At 34.6% G+C, this 27,866-nt stretch overlaps 1 protein-coding gene across 1 annotated transcript in view; it reads left to right on the top strand.

Moving 5' to 3' along the window:
- The window catches only part of HERC1 (HECT and RLD domain containing E3 ubiquitin protein ligase family member 1), a 193,823-nt gene that overhangs the window by 47,376 nt on the left and 118,581 nt on the right, over positions 1-27,866 (top strand). Inside the window, exons 8-21 of the mRNA XM_027851988.1 lie at positions 1,538-1,665; positions 3,931-4,075; positions 4,173-4,344; positions 5,386-5,520; positions 5,768-5,933; positions 7,027-7,152; positions 11,323-11,544; positions 12,526-12,678; positions 12,775-12,907; positions 14,034-14,225; positions 15,443-15,664; positions 19,012-19,185; positions 21,826-21,940; positions 22,017-22,137. Coding sequence (XP_027707789.1) covers positions 1,538-1,665; positions 3,931-4,075; positions 4,173-4,344; positions 5,386-5,520; positions 5,768-5,933; positions 7,027-7,152; positions 11,323-11,544; positions 12,526-12,678; positions 12,775-12,907; positions 14,034-14,225; positions 15,443-15,664; positions 19,012-19,185; positions 21,826-21,940; positions 22,017-22,137 — 2,204 coding nt within the window. The remainder of the gene's footprint in view (positions 1-1,537; positions 1,666-3,930; positions 4,076-4,172; positions 4,345-5,385; positions 5,521-5,767; positions 5,934-7,026; positions 7,153-11,322; positions 11,545-12,525; positions 12,679-12,774; positions 12,908-14,033; positions 14,226-15,442; positions 15,665-19,011; positions 19,186-21,825; positions 21,941-22,016; positions 22,138-27,866) is intronic.

Raw genomic sequence — 27,866 nt, 5'->3', positions numbered from 1 at the left:
CATGAAATCCCTGAGAGGACAGTACTGTGGAGGAGCAGGATATCAACAGTGTCAGTTGCCGCCTTGAGGTTCAGGATTGAGAAAAGGCTATTAGATTTCAACATTAGTAGACCATTGGTAATTTGTGATATGAAAGCTTTCTGTTGATGTTTTTAAAGGCTCTGTAGCTACTATTTCCTGATTTAAAAGCAACAAAAACTCCTTTTAGAAATAGAATGCTGAGCTCTTTTAAGGTTATGTGAAAGCAATTAAAATACTTAAAGGAAGGACTTTACATTTCTACTTAATATCCTAATGTAAGTAAAATTTAAAAGCATTCCTTGGAATCTTTATAATTTTTGGCCTTTGGCCCAGATTGCACTTAGCTAGATGGATAGCTTGTGTTCTTGAATTTCTCCAGTCCATCAAATTCTGTAACCTTCCTTGCTAAGGAGAGTCAAATGCTTTAATAATAATTATTTTGTAGAGTTGATTCATCAAATTTTCTGCACCCAAGCTATGAAAAGATGATAGTTTACTGTGTTTACTAGTAACAAAATAAGGCATTTACTCCATAGGTCAGAATCTTTAATTTATAACTCTGGGTCTTTTAAGATGGATGAGGAAGAACTATGGAAAGAAATCAAGTTCAGTTATTCATTCATGAAATATTAAGTGCCTACTGTATGCCAGGCACTGTTCTAGCTTCTGAGGATACAAAGATAAAAACCAAAATAGCCTCTGCCTTCGTAGGATCATAAGGTCTTTGCTGTAGAGCTGGAAAAGATGTCAGAAGCTGTCTAGTTCATACCTTTTATTTTATAGATGAGGAAACTGAGGCCTATAATTGTAAGGTGACTTGCCCAAGGTCATACAGATAGTAAGCATCTGAGGCTGTGAGTAGGTTACATTCTATTTTAAGAAAACATGTAAATAGAAGATTAAAAACAAAATATATGTAAGATAGAAAGTAACTTCTGGAGGAAGAGAACATTAAGAATAGGCTTCCTGTAGAAGATGGCACCTAAGATAAGCCTTGAAGAAAGTCAGAGATTCCATGAGGTAGAGGAACAGAGAGAGTGCATTCTAGGCTTAGAGGATGGCTTATGCAGAGGGAGATGGAATGTCATTTATAAGGAATAGCAAGCCAGTTAGCAAGTATTTATTAAATTCCTGCAATGTTCTAGACACTGTGTTAACTGCAGGGGATACAAAAAAAAGGCAAAAGACAGTTCCTGTCATCAAAGATTCCCTCCCCCTTTAAAGGGGGAGATAACATGCAAATGGTATGTATAAACAAGATATAGAAAGGATAAATTGGAAGTGATCTTCTGGAGAAGGTACTAAGATTAAGAAGGACTAGGAGAGAAGTCCATTTTGTTTACAATATAGAATTTTGGAAGGAGAGAAATGTGCAGTAAACCTGGAAAGGTAGGCTGGAGCCAGATTATGAAGAAGCTTTAAAAAATGTAGTAGTATTTATTACTACAGGTAAAAGAACTTGGGGAACTAGCACAGGTAATTTAGAAGCAAATTTCTTTCACTTGTGTTTTCACAGGCAAACTTGGTCATGGTGATACAAATAGAGTATATAAACCTAAAGTTATAGAAGCTTTACAAGGAATGTTTATTCGAAAAGTTTGTGCTGGGAGCCAGTCTTCACTTGCCTTGACGTCAACAGGACAGGTAGGTCAAAGGAAATGCATATTTACATGACTGGAATAGTAGTTTCAAAGGAAGAGCATCATGATGTTCTATTTATCCTATCATCTCAGAAATTAAGTTTCAGACTTTTAAAAATCACAAGTTGTCAGACTTTCTAACAAAATGTCTTCTCTTTTGTTTCATGTGAAAAGGTAGGATGATATTAGGAAATCTGATTTCTGCTTAAGATTATTTCTTCACTTATTTATCTCACTTTTAAATAAAAGCCCATCATAATAAATTCCAGGGTACTTTCTCAATTCTTTGTTACATTGGAATTTCATTTAATGTTCTTTAAGCAAGTGAGTCAGCAGCTGACAGGAACAAATTTTTAGAATTCAGATATTTTCTGCCGTTGTAGTGGATTAAGGTCTGCGCCTGGAGTCAGGAAGACCTGAGTTCAACTTCAGCTTCGTGCTAGCTGGGCAGCTATGTGGCACAATGAATAGAGGACTGGGCTTGGAATCAGGAAGACTCCTCTTCCTGAGTTCAAGTCTGACCTTAAACACTTACAAGCTGTGTGATCCTGGGCAAATCGCTTGACCCTTTTTGCCTTAGTTTTCTCTTCTGTAAAATGAGCTGGAGCAGAAAATGGCAAACCATTCCAGTATCTTTGTCAAGAAAGCCCCAAATGGGATCATAAAGAGTTCAATAAAACTGAAATGACTTAACAACAGCAAAGCTGTGTGACCCTGTACAGGTCACTTAAACTCTCCCAGTCTCAGTTTCCTCATCTTTAAAATGGGGACAGTTAATAGTACCTACTTACCTCTGAGAGTTTTTATGAGAATAAAATCAGACAGTATTGTAAAGCACTTTGCAAACTTTAAAGTGCTGTAAATGCTAGCTATCATAATTTATGTTGTTATTGTTTTGAAATATTTGAAAGTCAAAAAAGAGGGAAAAATTAGCTTGGTCTTTATTTTTCAGTGGCTTTTTTTGTAGTATATAACTAAATGGTTATAGTTACACGAATCAAAACGAAATTGTAAATGTCCATTTTAAGTATAATTAATCATTTAATACTTTTATCCATTTGATCAAATATTTATTAAGTGTCTGTTGTGACAAAGTATTTCACTAGGGGAATAATTATCTAAGTAAGTTTCAGGTGATGTGGAGAATTTGAAACTCTGATTCCCACTCTGTTTTCCTTTTTGAATTTGATTTTGCAACCCTTGAGTGCTCAAGGGATTTTATTGCTTTCAAGTCTTTTTTACTTTGCTTTACTTTTTTACATTGCTTCTCTGAAGTTGCTTGGTGCCAAGGGACTGGAAAAGGATAAAGCCAGGTGACTGAAGGAGCTGTCAGATTAAAATCTCTTCTTTTTTAAGAGAGCTGGTTTTGGAGCTCTTGCTTCCTCATTGGTAAATTCTTATGGAAAAGAGCACACAGTTGTTCCTCTGTTGCTTGTATGTGTATGTGTGCACCTTGTAAAGCCAAGCTGTACCTTTTCAGCAGGCCTCTGAAGTCGACTAGAATGGATTGGAGCAGCTCTGATGAGTGTATTTACAAGAATAAAATCCACCTTAAATGAGTTAATTTGTGCTGTGTGAAATGAAGGCTTAAGCAGACAGTCACCCAGTACTGCTGTCTGAAAATATATTTTCATATAATTTTTGATTTAAAAGCTCTTTTTTGAATTTTGGATTTACTAATATGCTTATTCCAATACAAAGTTTGAATATAATTTTCATTGTCAGTTTGGGAATTTTGCTTTTCTGAAGTTTATCATAGCTGATAATTCTACTGTTTAGCTGTAGTTATTTTTTGGTATTCAAGATAAGTGTTTCAAGGTTATGTTTCACTTAAAACTAATCTCATTCTAACAGTATCTGATTGGCAGTTTTCAAAATTCAGGCATCAATCTAAGATTCTCGTATAAAGATGAATGGAGTATTTGGATTTCTTTGTTGCTGTTTGAATTGTTGTATTACCACTGTACAAGTGACTTGAAATGATTGTTCTGATAGTGTGATGTTAACTGTCAGTTTTGACTCAAATCCAGTAAAAGAGAAAACCTAAACAAGAATGAGAAAAATGTGTGGTATCATTTTGATGAGCTGTCTCATATATCACGTGGTGCTTTCCACATAAAGTAATAAGCATTTAATTTTAACCTACAAGTTTTTATATTAAATGTTTATTTTTTATTCCCATTTCATGTGATTCTAAGTGATTTTAAAATCATATTTAAAAACTTAAAACATAGAATTATTTGTTTTAAGATTTTTATTTGTGTTGTAGGTCTATGCATGGGGTTGCGGAGCTTGTCTAGGTTGTGGTTCTTCAGAAGCTACAGCTTTGAGACCAAAACTTATTGAAGAACTGGCAGCTACAAGAATAGTTGATATTTCAATTGGAGACAGTCACTGTTTGGCCCTTTCTCATGGTAAAATAATCAAAACATTTTGGTACATATAATGTTTATTATTTTTAAAATGTCAACTCATATATGTCTTTTTTCTTTGTAATTTATTTTTCTTCAGATAATGAAGTTTATGCTTGGGGTAATAATTCTATGGGACAGTGTGGTCAAGGAAATTCCACGGGTCCTATTACCAAACCAAAAAAAGTTAGTGGTTTAGATGGAGTAGCAATTCAACAGATTTCAGCTGGAACATCACATAGCCTGGCATGGACAGCTCTTCCCAGGGACAGGTAAATGAGTTTTAGTGTTTTGAAACACTGTGGATGTTTGTTAATTAACAAACAAAATTATTAATAATTTGAAGCTCGTTTCTTTATATGAAATATTTTTTCAGCATTTCTAATAGTGATGCTTTAATTTGTATGTATCTGCTTTGGAAGTTAAATGTAGAGTGTAGTAGTTGGCTCATATGTTTTACCTATATATACAAGTTTCAGAAACAAGAATCTATGTTGTAGATTTTATTTTTTTAATTTAACATTGATTTATAGATTTCCATCCTCAAAATACTAATAGAAAAAGTTATGTTAGCATAACATAAAAGAAGATAAAACTAAAATGGATTATGTTTAAAAAAATTTAAAACATTTATTTGGTTTTAGTGCTTTTTTTATAGGTTTTTTCCAAGTACATTTGCTCTATGTGGTTTGTTGAAATAACATTGGTCATAATTTATATTAAAATATTTGCTATATGAAGAATTCTAGGTTTTTTCCAAAGGTAGGAGGCATTATGCCAGATCAGTCAACAAGCAGACAGCTCTCTCAGAACAGATCATTAAAAATCTTCTTGGTTGCCATGAAAACTCCCTTTTGGGATTACTCTTTGTGTTTAGTGTAACCCAGTGTTAAGTTCTTTTTTCACCCATCATACATCAATCTTTTGACCACCATACATTTTATAAGGACATAAAGATATTAAAATGCAGTACCAAATTATTATAAAAATTATAATTTATGATGTAGCTAGTATAGTTTGAAGTCAAATGACATTTATTTTTAGACATTACATTAGAGGGGAGTTTTTTTATTGTGAATTTTAAAAAAATCTTGTGAAATCTTAGGTATATTTAAAATCGAGCATATATATAGTAGGTTTCCATTATTTGCTAGTTTGTTTTAATGCTTTGTCATCCCAACAGCCAAGAAAGACTTCTCTGTAAATCTTCAGTTTTTATAAGCCAAAATATTTCAGATTTTATTTAACTGTTAGGCAGTCATATTTTTGTAATTTATATTAAAATAGATTTGAATTTTTTTTTAATCTTCCAGGCAAGTTGTTGCATGGCATCGACCTTATTGTGTGGATCTTGAAGAGAGTACTTTCTCACATCTACGTTCCTTTCTTGAGAGATACTGTGATAAAATAAATAGTGAGATTCCCCCGCTTCCTTTTCCTTCATCAAGGTAATTCATATCAATTTTAGTTTTACATTTTTTTAAAATTCCGTTATTCTAATTATATGGAACATATACTTTAAAAATGCCATAACTGACAATATTGAAATTTTTTTCCTTGAATTTTATGAGAATAACAATTTGAATTCATACTACTGTAGTCGTCATACCTTTAGCACAGTTTTTCTGGGAGAAAAACATTAAAAATTAGGCAGAAGAAAGCATTTAAAACTCATAGCAGTTTGTTTACCTTTAGGGAACATCACAGTTTCCTCAAATTGTGCCTGAAGTTGCTATCTAATCATCTTGCTCTTGCTCTGGCTGGAGGAGTAGCTACTAGTATTCTTGGGAGGCAAGCTGGACCATTGCGAAATTTGCTCTTTAGGCTAATGGACTCTTCTGTCCCAGATGAAATACAAGAGGTAAGAATAGTTGCTATAAGAAAAAAAAAAAAATATATATATATATATATATATATACACACACACACACACATATATACACACACACACATACACACACACACACATATACACATATATACACATCTGTATCATTGTTTTCCATCTCAGAGAGAGGTGAAGGGAAAGAGGGAGGGAGAGAATTTGGAACTCTAAATTTAAAATAATCAACGTTAAATTTATTTTTACATGTAATTGGGAAAAATAGAATATTAAGAACAAAAACAATACACACACACACACACACACACACACACACCCCTGCGCGATAGTTTCATGATACTTAGAAATACCTAGGGATTTCATATGTCTAGGAGATCTATTCTACCTAGTAAGGGATGCCTAGAAATGGATTTCCTCAGAGTGTGTGGTGTGTGGAACTTACGCTTCCTTACAAATTCCATTTAAGACATACCTTCTACTTTGCTTGTGACTATCTTTTTTGATGCTTTGCCACTTCCTAGAAGCAGTCCTTTTTGGTGGTTTTTCCAGCCTCTTCTGTAACTTTTCATAACTTTCCATTAAATTTTACTGGACTAGAATTTAATTTAGTCTTAACAAGCCTTGGTAAGGAATTATGGATTCTTCTTCCTTACTTATGAATTATTATAGGGCCATATATTTTAGGCAGAGGAGCCAGTAACTTGTAGTGTTTTTAAAATGTCACTGTAGTTATCCTCAGGATTAGAATAAGAATTTCAGAACTGGAAGAACCTTAGGAATCATCTCATTTGCCTCCCTCATTTTACAGACGAGAAGTTAAGGCTCAGATTTTTAATGATACAAAATGATACAAATGGATCATTTTAGACATTACATTAGAGGGGAGTTTTTTTATTGTGAATTTTAAAAAGTCTTTTGTGAAATGTTAGGTATATTTAAAATCAAGCATATATATGCTTGATATGGTTTCCATTTTAATGATACAAAACTGAATGTAGTAGGATAGCAGATTTAGGTATCTTAATCTTATTTGAATTCACTCTACACAGATATTCATTGAAAAATGACAAATTGATAAGATTCTCTTTTTTAATTTTTTTTAAAATACTAGGTGGTAATTGAAACTCTGTCAGTGGGAGCAACCATGCTATTGCCCCCTTTAAGAGAACGAATGGAGTTACTGCATTCTCTTTTACCCCAAGGACCTGATCGATGGGAAAGCTTGTCTAAAGGACAGGTAGGTGTTGGCCAGTGTGTAAGTTGTCCAGTAGTAGTATGAAAAAACACATTGAAAATTTCTAGAAGAACTGATTAAAGTCAACCACTTATTTCTGTGATGAACACTATATATAAAACTTTTGAAGAATTTTCCATCCTTTAAATTATTTTTGCTTTAAGACTTATTTGAAAAGCCTTTATCTTTTCTGAGTATAGCCCATGTAGTGGCATTTCTAGATCAGTGGGTATGCAGTTTTATAGCTCTTTGGAAATAGTTCCCAGTTGTTCTCCTGAATGGTTGTACTAGTTCACCGCTCCACCAGCAGTGCATTAATATCCTCATTTTCCATATCCCCTCCAGCATTTGTCGTTTTTCTTTTGAGTATTGACATTCTTAAAACATTTTTTAAAATTCAACTTTATTTTATTTTCAGTTTTGAATTCTCTCCTTCCCACCTTTGAGAAAGCAAGAAAAACAAAACTCATTACAAATATGTATAGTGAAGTAAAAAAATTCTACCATTCGCCCCTGTTTATATGCATATATATGTATGTATATGTGTATACATGTGTGGGTGTATCTATCTATATGTCTATTCACCTCAGTCTGTACTTCTGCACTTAGTTCATCATATCTCTGGAGTTAGATAGTGTTATTCATTATGAGTCCTCTGGAATCATAGTTGGTCATTGTGTTGCTGAGAGTTCTGGAGTTTTTCATAATTATTTGTTTTAAAAATATTGTGGTTGTATAAATTCTCTTGGTTCTCACTTTATTTTGCATTAGTTCATACAAGCATAACTCAAATGTTGCACTAATGTCATGTAATAAGAACAGACATAGTAATAGTAAGAGGAAGGCTCCCTAGTATGTAGGGTGGCCTTTATTAGAGAGAAAAACAGACAAGAAAAGAAAGTGTGGACAGTAATAGTGCAGTCTGTACTGTATTGGAGGAAGAAACCTTCATCAGTAAGATCATAGGTCCATTGGAATATTTTGCTTGTCATATACCTTAGAAAAAAAAGTGGTTAACATAAACATTTTTATCACATTGGAGAACCTACTATATCTTTGATCATTAATTTTTTAGTTTAAAAAGAAGTATAAGAATTCTCTTTTTTAAGCTAATAACTCTAATAGATGTAGCTCCAATTTGATGAAATTTTAGAGGGGAAGCTGTTGGTTTTATGTACTTGTACCCTAGGAGAATGAAGGAGAATTTTTTCTCTTAAAAAGAGAGATCAATTAAGAGGCTTTTAAAATATTTCAGATGAGAAGTGATGAGATTCTCACCTAGGGTACAGGCTGTGTACATGAGATTAAGATGCGAGAAATGATGTGTAATTGACAAAAATGGACAAAAATTGCTAAGATTTAATTGATTAGAAATAAGAAGTAGAAAGGTTAGAAGAGAGTCAAGAATGACTCTAAGGTGCTGAACTTGGATGATTAGAAGGGTAGCGGTGCAACAGAAATAGGGAAGTTTGGAGGAGCGATAATTTTGGGAAATGTGATGAGTTTTATTTTGGATATGGGTTTGAGATGTCTGGGATATCTGAATGATGTCCAGAAGGCAGTTGGGCATATGGGACTAGAGGAATTTAGGAGAAGGAATATGTTTTTAGATATATAGATTTTGAAGTCATCAGATTAGAAATGATATTTGAACACATGAGATAACACAAGAAAAGTACAGAGAAGGAAACCCAGGGTGTAGCCTTGGTGGAATACACACTTAGTGGGTAGGGTAAGGAAATGTTTCTGAGAAGATTTGGTCATAGAAATAGGAGGAAAACCAGGAAAACAGTATCACGGAAGTCAAGTGATATGACAATGCCCAGAAGAAAATGGTCCAGTGATCTAGCAGTTAACCTGATAGGTAACCTTGGAGAGAGAAATTTCATTTAAGTAGTGGGGTCAGAAGCCAGATTGCAAGGTATTGAAAAGTAAGTGTAAGTGGAAGGTGAGAAAATAGAATAAGTGGGACATTTTTTTTTCTAGCTATTTGGCTCTGAAAGATGAGAAGAGATTTAACATGTCCAGCAGATTGCCCTCTCTATTATCCCCATTCTTTCACTTACCTTCATCTCTCCTTGTCCACTGGCTGAGATAATAATCATAAGACACTTAGTACAAGTGCCTGGTGCATAGTACATCTCTGTGTGTGTGTGTGTGTGTGGCAATTGGGGTTAAGTGACTTGTCCAGGGTCACACAGCTAGTAAGTGTTATGTGTCTGAGGCCAGATTTGAACTCAGGTCTTCCTGACTCCAGGCCCGGTGCTCTTTCTACTGCACCACCTAGCTGCCCCACGCGTAGTATATTCTTAACAAATACTTGTTCCCTTCCCCTCATTCCCTGATTCCCTACTGCTTACAAACATGTCCATATCTCCCCATCTTCCAAAAATTCTCAGTTGATTGTTCTGTCCATCCGTGTTTCTCATATCTCTCTTCCCTTTTGTGGCTAAACTGCTTTAGAAGCCTTTCTACAATAAATAAAGACATTTATTGTTTTTCTCTCACTCTGTTAACTCTTTTACAGTCTGGCGTCTGACCTCATCATTTAATCAAAATGGCCTTTTTTCAATTCTTATCCTTCTTGACTTCTCTCTAGCCTTTGACATGGTCAATCAATTGCTTCTCTTTGATGCTCCCTTCTTTTTAGGTTTTCATGTTGCTACTCTCTTCTAGCTCTCTTCTTAATCTATCTGACCATTCCTTGGTTTCCTTTCTTGGTTCTTCATCCACGTAACTGTGGGTGCCCCGTAGACCTCTCTCTTGGGCCCCTTTTCTCCCTCTGTACCATTTTACATGGTGATCTCATAAACATCTGAGGATTCAATTATCTTTGTGCTGATGATTTTCAGATCTACCTAGCCATCTCTAAACTTTCTGCTGACCTCCAGCTTTGCATCTTCAACTGTGTATTGGACATCTCCAACTGGATATCTTAAACTCAGCAGGTGCAAAACTGAACTCAGTATCTTTCCCCAAAATCTTCCCCTCTTCTTGCCACAAGTCTTTCCCACTCCAGTCTATCTTCTACTCAGCCATCAAAGTGATCTTCCTGAAGTATAGGTCTGACCATATCACTCCCTACTCAGTAAGCTCCTTTGACTGTTTGGCATTCACAGATGTTAAAGTCCTTCATAACCTGTGCTCTTCCCTCCCTTTGCACACCATCTTCTTACACCCCTCCACACCCCCTTACTTCCATTCAGTAACACTGGCCTTCTTACTATTCCTCAGACAACACGTTCTGTCTTCCAACTCTGGGCATTTTCACTGGCTCTCCCTCATGCCTGTAATTCTCTCTCTCTTCATTTCTACCTCTTGAGTCCTCCCTTAATTCTAGTGTGTTTCTTCTGTTCATTATTTCCAATATATTTTGATTACAGCTTGTTTGTATATCATTGCCTGTTGTCTCCTCTGTTGTACTTGAAAGCGGGGGGACTGTCTTTTGCCTTTCTTTGTATCCCTGGCATTTAACACAGCTTGACACATAATAGGTGCTTAATGTTTATTGACTGACTTGGGGAGATTACTAAGTGAAGTGAAGGATTTTTTTTTTAAGTATGAGGAAGATTTGAGAATGTTGGCAGGTAGTAGGGATGGAGTCAGTAGAAAAGGAAAGATTGAAGATGAGGTAGAAAAAAATGATGAAGGGGGAAAATTCTCCAAGGAGATGAGGAGGATCACAGCATGGAGAGCGTTAAGTGGAAAGGTTTGCTTTGGAAAGGAGATCATCTATCTCTTCATTAGAGACTAAAGCAGAGTAGGAGATGGAGGATGATGAAGAGCAGTTTTGAGCCTTTGTGGAGAGGATAATAGTAAATCACGAAAGAATATAAGGTTTTCCATACAGCAGGAGAGGCCTTGCTGTGGTAACTGCCTGATTTTCCTTGGGAGAGTGTTTGGCGACATGTGACTAAGAACACAGAAGGCAGCAGTGGGAACACCTGGAGTGGAAGTTTGAAAAAGCATGACTAGAAATTGAGGCAAGGAATTAAAGGACAGCTGTTTAACTGGAGGGTCAAAACTGTGAAGAGGAAGAAAGGAGGAATATAGACATATCCTTGAAAACTCCATTTAAAGTGCTACATTTTTTGTGTAGTTTTTACATCGGCTATTTTTGTTCCTTTTCCAATGTGCATTAACAAATTATTTTTTTATTCCATTTTTCCTTAGAGAATGCAGTTGGATATAATTTTGACAAGTTTACAAGATCATACCCATGTAGCCTCCCTACTTGGTTATAGTTCACCTTCTGATTCTACTGATGTTTCTTCCATATGTATCACCTATGGAAACCTGTCGGACCAACCATATAGCACTCAGAGTTGCCATCCAGATACTCATTTAGCTGAAATTTTAATGAAGACCTTACTAAGAAATTTAGGATTTTATACAGTGAGTTGTTTTTAGTTTACTTACAATAAAATAACACTGTTTTTGACTTTTATGCAAAGATAATTTTGTCTTAAATGCAAAGATACTTTAACCTGTGGATTTTTTTCCTTCAGATTTTTAGAAATACTAAAACAAATAAAATCTCATATAGCCGAAAGGAATGGGTACAGCTAATGAGCATGGAAGATGTGTTCTTAAGACTTCACATAGTGCTTTCCCTCCCCCTCCTCTTTTTCCTCCCCTTCGCAATATTCCTGATAGTAGAAATATTACTTCTTTTTTTTAAATGTGAGGCAGTTGGGGTTAATTGACTTGCCCAGAGTCACATAGCTAGTGAGTGTTATGTGTCTGAGGCCGGATTTGAACTCAGGTCCTCCTGACTCCAGGCCCAGTGCTCTATCCATTGCACCACCTTGCTGCCCCTGAGATGTTACTTTTAAACTAGATCACATTTACTATAATCCAAGTACAGATCAGCTCACATATTTCTGTTTTTTTCCAGAAAGTATCATGATTTGCAAAATTCTTGATTAAATCCGGGTATATTGTATGTATAGTATTTCCCTGATTTCCCTCTCTGGTAACCCTGTTAAAAAAATGATAAAATTGACTTAGTGAACCTTTTTCAAATCATTTAAATAATATATTCTAGAATTTCTTTAGATATTAATGAAAAATCACTGGTTTCCCGACATTTTAGCCAGTCTCCATTTGGGGAAACTGTCATTTTCATGAGTTTAAAAAAAAAAAAAGATTACTAACATTTCAATGATCATACCTTTGAGACCTTTCAGTGTTCTCTAATCTTTTTGACTCCATAGTTTACAATTCATATCATTCTTTTATTATTGTACTCGGTCTGTCTACCCACCACTACCCTAGCCCAGCCACTTTCTATATGTACATGCCTTTTAAAAATCTGAGTTTATTAATGACTTTTGTTAATTAATTTGCACACACAACCTTATTTTTGTCTTTCAGGATCAAGCATTTGGAGAACTGGAAAAAAATAGTGATAAATTTTTACTTGGGACGTCTTCATCTGAGAATAGCCAACCTGCTCATCTTCATGAACTGCTTTGTTCACTGCAAAAGCAGCTGCTAGCATATTGCCACATCAACAGTGTTAGTGAGGTATTTGATTCTCTGTCTCTTGAGAAGATGGTGACAAATAAGTATCCTTAGGACTTAAGTATCTGGAGTTCTGAGAGTTATGTTTCTTCTTTATAGAATTCAAGCAGTGTGGCATTGCTTCACAAGCATCTTCAGCTCTTGTTACCTCATGCCACAGATATCTATTCACGTTCTGCAACTTTACTGAAAGAGAGTCCTTGGAATGGCAGTGTTGGTGAAAAACTGAGAGGTTTGTGCTAATTGAATTTCAGGTTTAGTGTATTTAAATCAAGAGTTTTCTTCCTGTTCTTGAGCCTTTTGAAACAGTGAAATTTCTTGCTAGAGATTCTTTGTAATAATGGAAAGTTATAGAGAAGCAAGAATATTTCAGTAATAGCAGCTTGACCTCTGAAAAGTCTTTAATAAATCATGATTGACATGTTGGAGAGGCTTAGTTTTAAATTGAAGTCAGGGTATATAAAATCATAAATATTAATTTTAGGTAGCACAACCTAAGATTTTTATGTGTAGTTTGAAACAGTATTGTTTTCCAAAGTAATTTTAGGTAAATCTTTTTTTTTTTTAAGTTTGTATTGCTATCATGAAATCTTGAAGAATTCCTTTAAAACTAGTTGAAAATAACCTCCTTTGAATATTGGTCAAAAGTAGCTATGTCAGGGTATTTTTGCAAAACTGTAGTTTAAAAATCTAAAGTGGTGAGTGAATTCTCCATGTTATCTATCCTGGCACCTTCAGACAACTCCTATTTTTCCTGTTTTTAGAATTATTTTCCTTTTTGTCTTTAAAATTTAGCTCTTCGGTATTTCCCATCCCTCTTAGGCTGACTTTCCTTGTAGATTGTTACAAATCTAGGATAGGAACGATCATTTTCCCTCAAGGTTCCCACCATCTCTCCATTAAAGAGAATCAGAATTGTCTAGAATTTATGCTTGTTGGTTTCTCTGCCTTTTTTTTTTTAAAGGATGAATTAATCATTAAGACAAGTCAGGACAAATCAAGAAGTTATTAGTTTCTCTGCTTTTGACAGGGAAAGAATTTGAACAGATGTCTGGATAATATGAAGTCTCCCATCTTCACTATATCCTGCCTTTGTGACAGGCTTATGATCTTTTGCCTCAACTTTTCATCTGTTTCTTTTTTTCCATCCAGGTGATCTGGATACTCTGAAAACAAAATTAGTTTTTTTACTCTTTCCCTGTGTCAGGAATATGAAAAGCGCGCACTTGGTACCATCTCATAAAGACAACATAATGGGTTTAGGTGAACTGAGGATCTGACCTAAATATGGCCTGTCTTATATTTTTTAAATTAAATTCAAATCATTGCTTAATTTTGCTTTATTTTTCCCTTTATAGATGTCATTTATGTATCTGCTGCTGGCAGTATGCTCTGCCAGATTGTTAATTCTTTACTGTTACTGCCAGTGTCAGTGGCTCGGCCTTTGCTGAGTTATCTACTAGACCTCTTGCCACCTCTTGATTGCCTTAATAGACTGTTGCCAGCTGCTGCTCTTTTAGAAGATCAAGAGTTGCAGTGGCCTCTTCATGGTAAGCTTAATTATTTTCACCCTAGTAATGATATGGAAAAAGAGCAAGTAATGTTGGTAAATTAAAAGTTGTTGCTCTTACTTAGGACACTAAGGTCTTTGTTTTGTGAGAGCTTGCAGACTGAGGTAGGCAACCTGGAGCACACATAATTTGTGCAAATGAAGATGTGTGAAGAAAAATTGCTACTGCACACATGATTTTATGATGCTTTCATTTTTCAAATAAGCTGAAATAGAGTTTTTGAAGTTTATTCATCAATGAAAGATGTGTGAGACTTGTTTTAGAGATACTAGTTTGATATGTAGAGAGTAGAGTTCAGAAGACTATTATTTTCTTTTGAGTAATTTATGATAATATTATTTTAATTTGAGGTATTTGAATTCACTTTTATTTACTTATAAATATAATGAAAATACTTACTGGAATCTATAAAAGTAATTGAAGTTCAAAATATTCACTTTAGAACCTAGTACATAAATATGTTTCTTTTAAGGTATTTTAAGTTACTAAAATAATATTGTTAAATTTTTGGAAAAGTATAATTTGAAATATTTTAAGTGAAGTGGAGTATAGTCTTATGGAAAGAGCACTTGACTAAGAGAGAAGTTAAATTCTTGTCCTGAGCCTGATATTAATTAAATTGTGTGATCTTTATGTGAGTTAGTTTTTCTCTTGAGGGCCTTTGTTTCTTTATCTTTAAAATGAAGGATTTGGACTAGATGATATGTAAGGTCCGTTCTCATTCTTAAATTCTTTATATCCTTTTGAATAATGATGAAATGAAGTGTCAAATCCACAAATCATTAAAATGCTGGTTAGGATGTAAGCTATTCTTTGTTCTCTCAGACTTTTTAAAAAGCACCTGTTTTAATTTACTAACATTAACCATTTCTTTAAGACTGGAGGTAAATGTCATATTAATGAACAAATGGATAATAATAATAATTGTAATTTTTTAAAAGGCTTCCTTTAAACGTGATAAAAATTAGTGGGATGTAAAAAGGAAAGCTTAATTATATTGTTTAGTTTTTCACAAATGCGCTGTGATATACTATGTAATAAAACAATCTTTTATGTGTTGTTCACTAAAAATTTTCTTGAAAGCGTATTGTAGTATGATAAAACATTATGCTGCTCAGTTTACCACAATTTCAACATACTTTTATGGTTCAGGGAACATACGATAAAGCAGCATTCACTGATGATTTTCTCCTTAGGAGGGCCAGAACTGATTGACCCAGCTGGAGTGCCACTTCCTCAGCCTGCTCAATCTTGGGTTTGGCTTGTAGATCTAGAGAGAACTATTGCTCTCCTCATTGGACGGTGTCTCGGGGGCATGTTACAAGGCTCTCCTGGGTCTCCTGAGGAGCAAGATACAGCATACTGGTTGAAAACACCACTGTTCAGTGATGGTGTTGAAATGGATATCCCTCAATTAGGTAAACTGCTGCTGTGAAGTTTATGACAGTTTCTGGGTTGGTACTTTTTTGTTGGGTTTTCCTCATCATGTGATGTCTTAATTGGAGTACTAATGGAAAATTATCCAAGAACAGTAGAGTGAAGATTCTGAGGCCTTAACTTCAAGTTATCATAAAGACAGCTGGAATAATGTGATATAGTAGAAAGAAAACTGACTTTGGAATTAGATATACAGATAGTTCTCACTTTATATGAATTTGCATTACACAAATTTGACTTTACATAAGGAATTCTAAAAGAAATCTGCATTCCAGAAAAACACCTATGTTAATTTTACTATACAGTACGATGTGCTCTCTTACTAGTCTTGTCCCTTGGCTTGGTGCTCCATGGCCTCCCACTTCCCCACTCCCCCGAAAAAAACCTAACCTTCCCTCCCTAAAAATAACCCCTCCAAGTAAAAGCAGAAAAACATGCATGGAAAGACTGCCAGTGCCAGACTGGGGGCTTGGCTTAAGACCTCCAGTACTGAGAGAGGACACCTTCGTCCTGCTCCACCCACTCGCTCTGTGTGTCTGTTCCTGAGTATTCTTCTTCTCAGTTCTGGCCAGGCCTTCAAGGGGCTGGTCCTGGCCCCAGTTCATTCTTTCTCTTGCTCTTGCGTCTCTGTCCGCTTCTCTGTCCCCCCTTGAGTTGTGTGCCAGCTCCCTCCCTCCACGGTTTGGAGGCTACCTTCCTGTCTTCCTCCCTCCCTTCCCCCATGTCTGAGGGCAAATTCATATTATGTAAAGATTACTTTACATAGAGGTCTGTGAAACAGTCCAAATATCTAAAGCAAGATTTTTCTGTACTTGAACTCTATCACTAACTAACCTAGAGCAACTTAAATATACTCTTTGCCCTAAAGTACTCTTATCTGTAATTTATACATGATTATACTCAATTACTGGCTTGTTTTACAGGCATAATTTGTGGTTCAAATCAATTAAACTGACTCTGGAATGTACCCCCTTATTGTCACTACCTTCCCATCGATGCTTTTTTCAGAGGGTCAAAAAACATTTATTCAGTACTTTCTATGTTTCAGATACTGTGCTAAGCACTGGTGGGTACCAAGAAAACTAAAAACAATCCCTGCCATTGGAGAGCTCACAGCTAATGGACAAAACAAGATGAAAATAATTAGGATAAATAATCAGTAAAAAATGTATGAGAGGAAATCTCAGAGGGAAGGCACTAGCAGCTTGGACTGAAAAAGGCCTCCTTCATAAGAGAGGAGTTGAGCTAAGACTTGAAATAATACAGAAAAACTAAGAGGTGGGGGTGAGGAGAAGAGACCATTCCAGGCATGGGAAATAACTACCACAAAGGCCCAGAGATGGAAGATGGAACATTTATTGTATGCAAAAAATAGTAAAAGTAAGTCAGCATAGTGGGATAGTAGAGTGGATGAAGGGTTGTAAAGTATAAGAAGACTGGAAAGATAGGAAGGGACTGAGTTGTAAAGAGCTTTCAGTGATGAATAGAGGAATTTCTATTTGATCTTAGGAGTAATAGGGCAGCATTCAAATTAATAGAGTAGGGGAATGCCATGGTCAGACATACTTTTTAGAAAAATCACTTTTTTCAGCTATGTAGAGGATGGACTGGAATGGGGAGAGAGTTGAGGCAGGCAATAGACCAATTAGAAAGATGTTGCAGTGGTTTAGGAAAGAGGTAAAGAGGGCCTGGAGCTAGGGTTGTGGCTGTGTGAGTGGAAAGGAGGGGAGTATATATGAGATACTGTGAAGGTGGAAATGACAAGATTTGGCAGTCAGTGTGAGGGGAGTGAGAGTGAGGCTTCTAGGTTGACAAGTGGATTGAAAACCTGAGTGACTGGGAGGATGGTGGTGTTTGATGGTAATAGGAAAGTAATAGGAATAGTAATAGGATAGTAAAAGGAAAGTTCAAAAGAAGTAAAAGATTAGAAAGTGGGGCAAAGGGGAAGATAATGAGTTCTGTTTTGGACATAATTGAATTTGAGATGCCCACAGAGTACACATTTTTTTAAAAAAATACTCAAAGTACAGTCAGTGATGTGAGAATAGAATTGAGGATAGAGAATAGGGATGAATATATAGGTATAGAATTCTTCTCTATAGAGACAGTGGTTGGACCTATGGGAGCTGGTGAGATCACTAAGTGTGAAATATAGAGGAAGAGAGAAGGTCCCACAGATCGTTGGAGGTTCATCCTTAGTCATTGGATGTAACATGGATGAAAAAACTTAGAAGGAACTATTGGACAGGTAGGAAGAGAACCAAAGGAGAGCAATGCCATGAAAATCTAGAGAGGAGAGTATACAGGAAAAGATTAAATTGTTTCCAGGATTTCTTCTAGCTTTAACATTCTGTAATTCTTTGCCCCCCAAAACTAACCAAACAAACACAAAAAGAAACCAAACAAAACAAAAAAACCAGACGTGATTATAGTCAGAAAGAAAAGCTGAGAACAACTCCAAAACAGACTGAAAGAGAAATTTTGCTTTGAAGGTTGAGGAAATTTTGTTGTCTTCCGAATGAAAAGATTATACAGATTCCATGATGGGCCAAAAGACCCTCCTACTGACTGAAGAATATGAGTACTGCTAGTGATATTCCTGAATCAAGGGAAAAGGAAAGCCCTTTGAAGTGAAATTAAACATAACTGCTAGAAATACTCATCTGCTTTCTCCGTTTTCTCTAATTGATTTGACCTTTTGGTAGCATTCAAAATAATTTCAGAAAAAAACATTTGCTTTCAATTGCTATTGTTTTCTGCTTTTTAAAATTAGTATTGCTAACAGAAAAGATGCTATTTGTTTAAAGTATTGTTTGATATGGTTTGTATGTTTCAATAAAATTGTTAGTATGATTTTTCTCTTTTTAGTGCAAATGTTTTAGTAGTTGAATTACTAAATACGCTAAATACTAAAAAAGCTAAATACGCTTTTGTGGGCTAGCCTGGGAACCTAACTCCCATTATGACATTATTTGAAAGAGAAGTTGCCTTCTCCATTCCCAGCAATACATTTACAAACTAATTTTTGGAACATAGTCTGTTTATAAATTGGGTTTTGCCTATACCTCATAAAAAGACATGACGTTTTAATTATGGATTATCATTTATCATTATTGAATTACCCTTTCATGATGAAATCCAATTAAATCTAAAAAAAGAAAAGACTTCTCATTTAGTCTGTATATCATACTTATCCTTGGCTCTGCTTAAGGACTTTGCCTGATTTCATTTGTTGAAATTACCTGTATTTATGAAAAAGTTTGGTATAGTTTTGTTTGTAACATAAGAAAATCTGAAAAATTTTAAACGATGACAAATTTGTTTTTAGACAAATGTATGAGTTGCCTGTTAGAAGTGGCACTTTCTGGAAATGAAGAACAGAAGCCATTTGATTATAAATTACGGCCTGAAATTGCTGTCTTTGTTGACTTAGCATTGGGTTGTACAAAAGAGCCTGCTCGTAGTCTTTGGATCAGTATGCAAGATTATGCTATTAGTAAAGGTAAGATGAAGAAAAGACATGGAATAAATTCTATGTAATTATGGTAGTTGATAGTATTGAATATCATGTGTACCTAATAGAGTGATACAATTATCATTTTCAGTACAAAAATTGTAATACCAAATTCATTTATCAATAAAATGATTTTAACTTGCTCTCCCTCTGTTGGGAGATGTGTATTTACTACTTGAGGTAAATTTAGTATACAATAGTTGAGAGTTACATAAATATAAATTAGTGGATCATTACTTACTTTACAAAGGTTTCTGTTTTTCAGATTGATCATGATAAGATTCCTTTAAACATCAGCTTTTTTCTCACTGGACATTTGGTACAGTGTAAACAGCATTAGAATAGATATATTGGAATATATAAATGGAATATAGAATAGATCCCTAGATTCTGGTCTTGACTTTGATTTTAATTAGTTGTATAAACTTGGACTGTACATTGTATTCTGTTATGGCCTCAATTTCTCTAAGTGTACAGTAGAAGAAAAATCTCACAGGACTATAAGGAGCAACCACATGAAGTAATGTATGGGAAAGTTGTTTGGAAAGAATGCTGTTATGCATTTTCAAATTTTTTATCAAAATAATTTATACACAATTTTCTAAGCAAATACCTATTGTTTGAGCTTTTCCACAGCGTTCCTTCCATGACACTTTAGTTTCCATATTTTCTTTTTAAATAATGATCTCTGGATTGATCAGGATCATATTTCCACAATTGACACTCTCCCCATCATTCTCCCTTACCCTACCTTTTGTTTTCCTCTGTTCCTTTGCAGTTTCTCCTTTCTGCAACAAAAAAATGAATAAAGATCACATTCAGAGGTTTTCACCTACTGCGCTCTATTGTTTTGGTGTGTAGTGGCAAAATGAAATGTAAATGATTCAGATTTAAAAAACCAGCAGATGGTGCCTTTGTAAGTGTCACCCTATTCATTGATTGATTCATTCATTCAACAAATATCTTTTGAATGCCTACTATTGCAGGAGAGGTAGTAGAAAAAGAAAAATTAGTTTAAATTTTTTCATTCCTATATAGACCCCATTTTTTTTAATGAATCCTGAACGGAGTTTTAGATACTTTTAATTGTGTTTGTTTTGTGTTTAGCCCTTCTTCTATAATAACACTTTGTTATGATCTTATGTTTGTCAAATTTTTAAGGTAGTCATTTTAAATGTTACATGAACCAAAAGTTCATCACATAGCCCTGTTTGCTGAATAGCTTTATACATTGTAACAAATGTTGTACCTGATCATTGGGAAGCATTCTGTAGTATTTGGTTTGAAATGAATGCAGGCTTTAGAAAGAACCCAGTACTTTCTAAAAAAACCTTTTCAGATAATAATCTCTGTCACTTATAAAACTTGGAAAATGAAATGCCTCAGTTTTGGTGTTTTGTTCAGTTTTGGTGTTAATTAAATAGTCGTGCCTTTCAAAGGACCAAGCTGTGTTTAAATGATGGCAATTTTAGATAATACAAACAGCCTCTTACTACAGTATGCACTAATGATTTGTTGTCAAAATTGGTTGACAAAATCAATACCTACATCCCTACTCAGAATGTTTGTTGACCACAGGATCATATTAAAATCTATCATGTTTATGTTTTATGAAATATTTAAAGTATAAAAATATTGAGCTGTTTTTAAAAAATGTACTTGATTTTATAAACTAATTTTATTGGGTATGAGCAATGTGGATGGAGAGCCTAACTCCTTGATATGTTAGATAACTTTGTGAGTTAATGATCAAAAATATTGAATTACCTGGTTACCAGACTTCTGGTAATAAGCTTTTCTGAACTAGGTAAATGGTCTTTGGGTGATGATCTGTTGCTGGACCATACTCAAAGTCTTTTCCAGCTTGAATAGGACCTGTCATGGCTTATATTCCTCTGGCACAGCCTTTTGACAATCGAGGACTAACTTTTAATATTATTATGGGGCATAAGAATAGGACTTACATTGACAATTTAAAATATGGTCTTTTTTAAATGAAATGATTGAGTTTAAGCTTTCCTTTTTTAAAATAATTTTTTTCTTTTAAAAAAGAATGAATTGTGAGATAGTTGAAGAGTAGTGTTATAAACATTATCTTGGAATATTTCACACAAAAATGAAATAAAAGTTGCTAATGTGATTAAGAATAAGTGAAAAAATTGGAGCTTGTTTTATTTTGTTTATCTTGTTTTGTTTAAAGTCATCTAAAAGCATATTGTAATGGCTGTATGCATTATAGGCATTTACTAAATGCTTGTTGAATGAATGAAGTTTGCATTTCCAGCAATCTCTGTTTAGGAAACATTCTCAATTGAGGTGGATGAACTTTACTACATATGAAAAATAAAGAACTTACACTAACGTAGAATAAAAGAAAGGAAAATAAAATATTTTTTGAAATACCTAACTAACCCCCACCAACATACTTTCTAACTCTCTTTCCTGGTTTTTAATGGCCTGTGATGGTCTCAAACCAAATGTTATTTAGTTTGTTACCCGAAGTAAGTGCATATTGTTCATGGTGTTTAGAAATCTTTTATAAATAATTTATTTTATTACTAAAACTATTAAAATGAGATCAGGAGCATTTTTATCCTTTTTGAATTTTAATAACATTTTTATTTTCAGATTGGGACAGTGCAACTTTAAGTAATGAGTCACTCTTGGACACTGTATCTAGATTTGTTCTTGCAGCTCTCCTGAAACACACAAATTTACTTAATCAAGCATGTGGAGAGAGCAGGTAAATAACTTCAAACTATCTTCAGAACAGTTTTCACCAATAATACTAGAAGTTATAACTGTCCTTCTTTACTTAGGTATCAACCGGGTAAAACCTTAGCAGAAGTATACCGTTGTGTGTATAAAGTTCGAAGTCGTTTACTTGCTTGTAAGAACATGGAACTCATTCAAACTAGGTCATCTTCAAGAGACCGATGGGTAAGATTAGAAATCATTTATATGAAAAAGATGTGCCTTGTGTGGAGTTTAGTGTTCAAAAAATGCTTGAATGAAAGAAATGATCTCAAGGTTTTAGTTAAGCACAGGCTTATTATTATTAAGCACTGGTGCAACTGTGATGGAACTACTCCAGAAGCTGTTGCAGTCTTAGGACTCCTTTGATAACAGTATCATGTTTAATCATGGAAAATAATAATCCGAATCGTGCTTCTTTCTCTGAACTTTGCCACCATGCTTCAACTACCTTCTTCCTTCTCCCTGAATTCTAAGGCAGAACCCTTAGATCAACAGGTTGCAATTACCAAGAGACAGATTTTAGCTTTTAACAGCCAAAAAAAAAATCCAGACCAACAACTTTCAAATAATATGGACTGTCTGATAATAGAAAAGTCTGCTTTGTCAATGTAGGTAATGGAGGCAAAGGCTCAAAATTCCCTCAACAACTTTCAGATAGCCGTGGCTGTCTAGAGATAGTAAGGGTTGCCTTGTCACTAACAGTAACAAAAATTGAGGCTGAATAATATCAGTAAGAGTATAGAAGAGCTTCTTGGATTACAGGGGAATCTGGCTTAAATGCCATGTTGCATGGTCTCTTCTCAATATAAGATTCTTTGATTCTGTATTTATAAATACAATGCAAGATATCATAGAAATGTCCTTTAGAAATATTTGCTTTGTCATTGTTTTTGTTATTTTGTGCTCCATTTTAAGGAACCTTTAGTTTTTAAGAAATCTAAGCATATTTTGAAATTTATATTATATAGCTAAAATTTAGTTAATTTAGACCTTGTTGTTATTGTTGTATTGTTAATAGGCAATACTAAGGGTCCTAGTTAGAGCAAGGAAGACCTATGTTTGAGTCTCACCATTATCACGTCACCCTGGTCAAATCACTTGGTGCTCTAGGCAGCTCTTTTTTAAAATAAATTTTTATTGATATCTACTTTTTTTAGATTATAATAGTTTCCCACCCTACCCCCCCCAAGAACTAGCTTATATAACAAATAGTATTTTTTAAAAGATAAAAAAAGAAAAAGAAGATGAAAACAATTAGTACAAATGATCAATATATTTAAAAAACCTGAAAATGTGCAACATACTATACCTGTGGACCTCCCACCTCCATGAAGAAGTGACTTGGAGTGTCCTGTCGTATCTCTTCATTGAGTCTTGCTTCTTCTTTATAATTTTGTATTATAAAGTTTTGATTTTTTTGGTTATTTCATTGTTCTTTCCATTTACATTGTTGTAGTTTCTGTGCATATTATTTTCTTGACTCTGCTTACTTCACTGTGCATAAGCTCATGAATGCTTCTGCATTCATCACATATATAATTTCTTATATATGTAATATTCCATTATATTCATGCACTGTGATTTGTTTAGCCATTCTCCAGTTGATGGGCATTTACTTTGTTTCCAGTTCTTAGTTATCTCAAAAAGTTCTGCTGTAAATATTTTGGAGTATATGGGGACTTTCTTCTTATTGATGGTTTTGTTTTTTGTTTTTTTTTGTTTTTTTTGGTATATAAGCCCAGTAATAGAATGTCAGTTTAAAAGAGTATAGATATTTTAGTGACTTTATTTTCGTAATTCCAAATCGTTTTCCAAAATGGTTGTACCATGTCATATCTCCACCAACAATGTATTAGTGTGCCTATCATCCTGCAACCCCTCTGTGATTGATAGTTGCCATTTTTTGTCATCTTTGCTACTTGTAGTATGTGAGGTTTCAAGAGAAATTTACATTTCTCTTATTAATGATTTGGAGCATTCTTTCATGTGGTTGTGAATACTTTGCAATTCTTTTGAGAATTGTTTGTTCTTGTCCTTTGATCACTTATCTATTGGGGAATGGCTATTAGTTTTACATGTATTTATTGTTTATGTATCTTGATTAACAAACCCTTGTTAGAGAAAGTTGATACAAGGATTTTTTCCCATTTGACCACTCTAGGCAATTCTTTTAAGATTTTAAGTTGAAGAGAAATGCCAACCTGCATTAGTAAAGGTAAAGGGAGTTTTCTTATATGGGAGTTCCTTTTATCAGTGAAATTATAATCTAGCTCCTATTGCTCTGATGATCCTAATATTCCTTAACCCAGATTTAAATAGAACAAAGAAAATTTGATTTGGGGATATAGTTAAGCATGTAATAGATCAGTTTCTGCTTGTTCCTTAATCATATTACAACCTTTTTACTGTATAAGATAGGGGACCTCATACAATATCTGCTACCTTTTTTTGGGGGGGGGGGGCAAGGCATTCGGGGTTAAGTGACTTGCCCAGGATCACACAATAAATGTCAAGTGTCTGAGGCCAGATTTGAACTCTAGTCCTCCTGACTCCAGGGCCGGGACTCTATCCACCTAGATGTCCCTATGCTTTTTTTTTTTTTTTTTTTTTTTTAATTAAATTCTGAACTTAAACACCAAACTTATTTATTTATTTATTTTTCTGAATTTTTTTTCCTTCATTTTTATTAAAAGTTCCAAACTCTATCCCGCTCTCCTTCCTAAGATGGTAAACAATCAGATATAGATTGTACGTGTGCAGTTATTAAACATCAAATTTAAACATGCATTTCCATGTACAAGGAAGGAATATTTGAAGATGGTACACAAAACTGTCAATGTCTATTACATACAATTTGCTTTTCTTTTGAAGTATATAATTAATTCAATGTTACTTTCAAAGTTATATTGTTCATCTTTTTCTTTCTGAACTTCCTTCTGTTTGTTTCTATGCATGTTAAAGAAATTTTTGGTAACTTCTTTTCTTACTTGTTTTGACAGTACTACTGCTACTCCCCTTTACTGGAAAAGTGAAAAAGGAGAACCAAAATTCTTTTACCAAATAGGCAAAGTCAAGCAAATTGGCCATGTCATAAAGTATGTCTTAGTCTACAGCTTAGAATCATTACATCTCTGGCAGGAGTTGAGTAGTATGTTTCATTAATGATCCTCTGGAGTTGTGACTGGTAATTTATCTGTCAGATTCCTTAAGTCTTTCATGGTTCTGTCCCTCCCCGCCAACCTCCATCCCAAAAATGTTGCATAAATAGTTCTTTTGGTTAGGCCTAATTTACTCTGCATCACTTTATACAAGTTCTTTTAATTTTCTCAGAAGCTCTCCTTTGCATATTTTTACATTTTCCATTTCCCAGTTAGTAGGCACTCCATGAGTTTCCATCTCTTTGCTACTGCAAGTAGAGCAGCTAAAATGTTTTTGTACATATGAGTCTTTCTTTTCCCTCTTTTCTTTTTTCTCTTTGGAGTATAGGCCTAGTGGTAGTATTCTTGGGTCAAAAAATGTGAACAGTTTAGTGATGTTTGGGGCATAGTTCCAAATTGCTTTTCAGAATAGGTGTAGCAATTCATAGCTCCACCAACAGTACGTTCTTTTTTTTGTCATTTTTGCCAATCTGATGGGTTTGAGGGGAAAACTCAAGAATTGTTTTAATTTGCATTCCTCTTATTAGTAATTGGAATTTTTTTAAAAATATGGCTGTTGATGGCTTCAGTTTCTTCGTTTGAGAACAGCTTGTTCTTCTTTGATCATTCACCTATTCGAAAATGACTCTCATATATTTAATCAGTGCCTTATATATCTTGGATAACTGACCTTTTATCAGAGAAACTTGGTGCAAAACTTTTTCTCAGTTAACTATTTTCCTTCTAATTTTAACTCCATTGATTTTCCTTTTAATTGTAACTATTGCATTGATTTTGTTTATCCAAAATCTTTTGAGTTTTATGTAATCAACACTGTCCATTTTATCACCTGTCATACCCTTGTTTGGTCATGAACTTTTTACAAGTCAAAAAATATTTCCTTCCTCACTCCTCTTAATTTGTTTGTGATGTGACCCTTTATATCTAAATCATGTATCCGTTTAGAGTTTTTTGCATTATGTAGTCTTAATTGGTTGGTCTTAACGTAATGTCTGCCAAACTACATTCTAGTTTTCCCAGTTATTTTTTGTTGATTAGTGAGCTTTTATTGCAGTAGTTGTAGTCTTTGAGTTTATCAGTCACTATACTATTTGTGTTCATTTGCTTCTATGTATCTAAACTCTTTAGCTGATCTACTGTTTTGTTTTTAACTGCTATCTTTCTAGCTTTATAGATATGTGAGAATTTAAAAGATTAAATCCCCCTTCCTCTGAAGTTTTCTTGTTTTCTTCATATAGATAATAAGTACTTATATATGGTAGTAGTAACAGAAACAGCTTGAGCAATATTGTTTAAAAATCATTTATAAAGGGGTAGCTAGGTGGCCTAGTGGATAGAGCACCTGCCGGGGAGTCAGGAGGACCTGACTTCAGATTTGGCCTCAGACACTTAACTACCTGTGTGACCCTAGGCAAGTCACTTAACTCTAATTGCCTCAAAAAAATTATTTTATATAGAATTCATTACCATTATCCCAAACCCATCCCTTTTTTGAAATTCCATTTTCTAAATTACCATTCTTCTAGTCACTCATGTTTGTAACCTCTGTGTCATTACCAAATCCTTATTTTTACTTTACGTATACACTTGCCATATTTTATCATTGTGATCCCCATACTGTCTTCTTTCCTCTTCTCTCCACTTGCATTACAACATCCTAGTTTGGCCCCTCATCACTGCTTGCTTAAACTTTGTCGTGCTGTCTTTTTAATTGGTCTTCTTGGCTCAAGTTGCTCCGCAGTGTAGTCTGCCTTCCTCACAGCTGCCAAAGTGCTTTTTATAAAGCATGGGTCTGACAGCTTAACTCCTATCCTATAGAAACTTCAGAGGCTCCCTTGTACCTCTGGGATCAAATAGAAATGCCTTCATTTGGCATTCAAAACCCCAGCCTAACTGTCCAGCCTTATTCCATCATCCTTGCTGTCATTCATGCTTAGTCCATTCAGATTGTGTGTCTCACTGAAAACTCATGACTGAGCCTCCGTCTACCATCTCCATGCCTCTGTCCTGCCAGCTGTCATGCCTGACACGTGCATTCTCTGACCCTTAGAAGCCTGAGCTTCTTTATTTTTTTTTTTTAATTTTTAAAATTTCATCATTTTGGGGGGGGGGGGTGAGGCAGATGGGGTTAAGTGACTTGCCCAGAGTCACACAGCTAGTGAGTGTTATGTATCTGAGGCCAGATTTGAACTCAAGTCCTCCTGACTCCAGGGCCAGTGCTCTATCCACTGTGCCACCTAGCTGCCCCCAAAGCCTGAGTTTCTTTAAAGACTCTGCTCAAGGGCTGTCACCTTCATGAAATTTTTCTTAATCTCCCCAGATGCTAGTGCATTCCTCTTCCAAACTACTTTGGTATCTTTCCCCCCTCCTATATTCTTAGAGATATGTATGTTGTGTCTCATGATGGCAAGCTTCTTAAGGGCAGGGACTGTTTTAGTTTTGTCTTTATGTCTCCAGTGTCTGGCATATAGTAGGCATTTAGTAAATGCTTATTTACTGATTCTTGTAAAGTCCTGTTCATTAAACTTCTTCTTGGTCTTGGAGTGCTGTGCTAATAAATTAGCACAGCCTAAATTTTATTATATACCGAAGATGTAGGTGAATTTTATACTAGAGTCTTCTTAGGAAAACCTCAGAAGAGAAAAAATATATGTACTCCTTTTACTCTTTGTAAACCTTTGTATTTAGATATTCATAGGAAAATGTGTGCATTATTTATCTTGGTATTTTTCCATAAATAAAAATGATAGGAAT

The sequence above is a fragment of the Vombatus ursinus genome, unplaced genomic scaffold (assembly GCF_900497805.2).
Source record: "Vombatus ursinus unplaced genomic scaffold, bare-nosed wombat genome assembly UNPS02009205.1, whole genome shotgun sequence".
In the NCBI taxonomy this organism is placed as follows: domain Eukaryota; kingdom Metazoa; phylum Chordata; class Mammalia; order Diprotodontia; family Vombatidae; genus Vombatus; species Vombatus ursinus.
The sequence above is the reverse complement of the archived record's forward strand: the minus strand, read 5'-3'. Positions and strand labels throughout refer to the sequence as shown.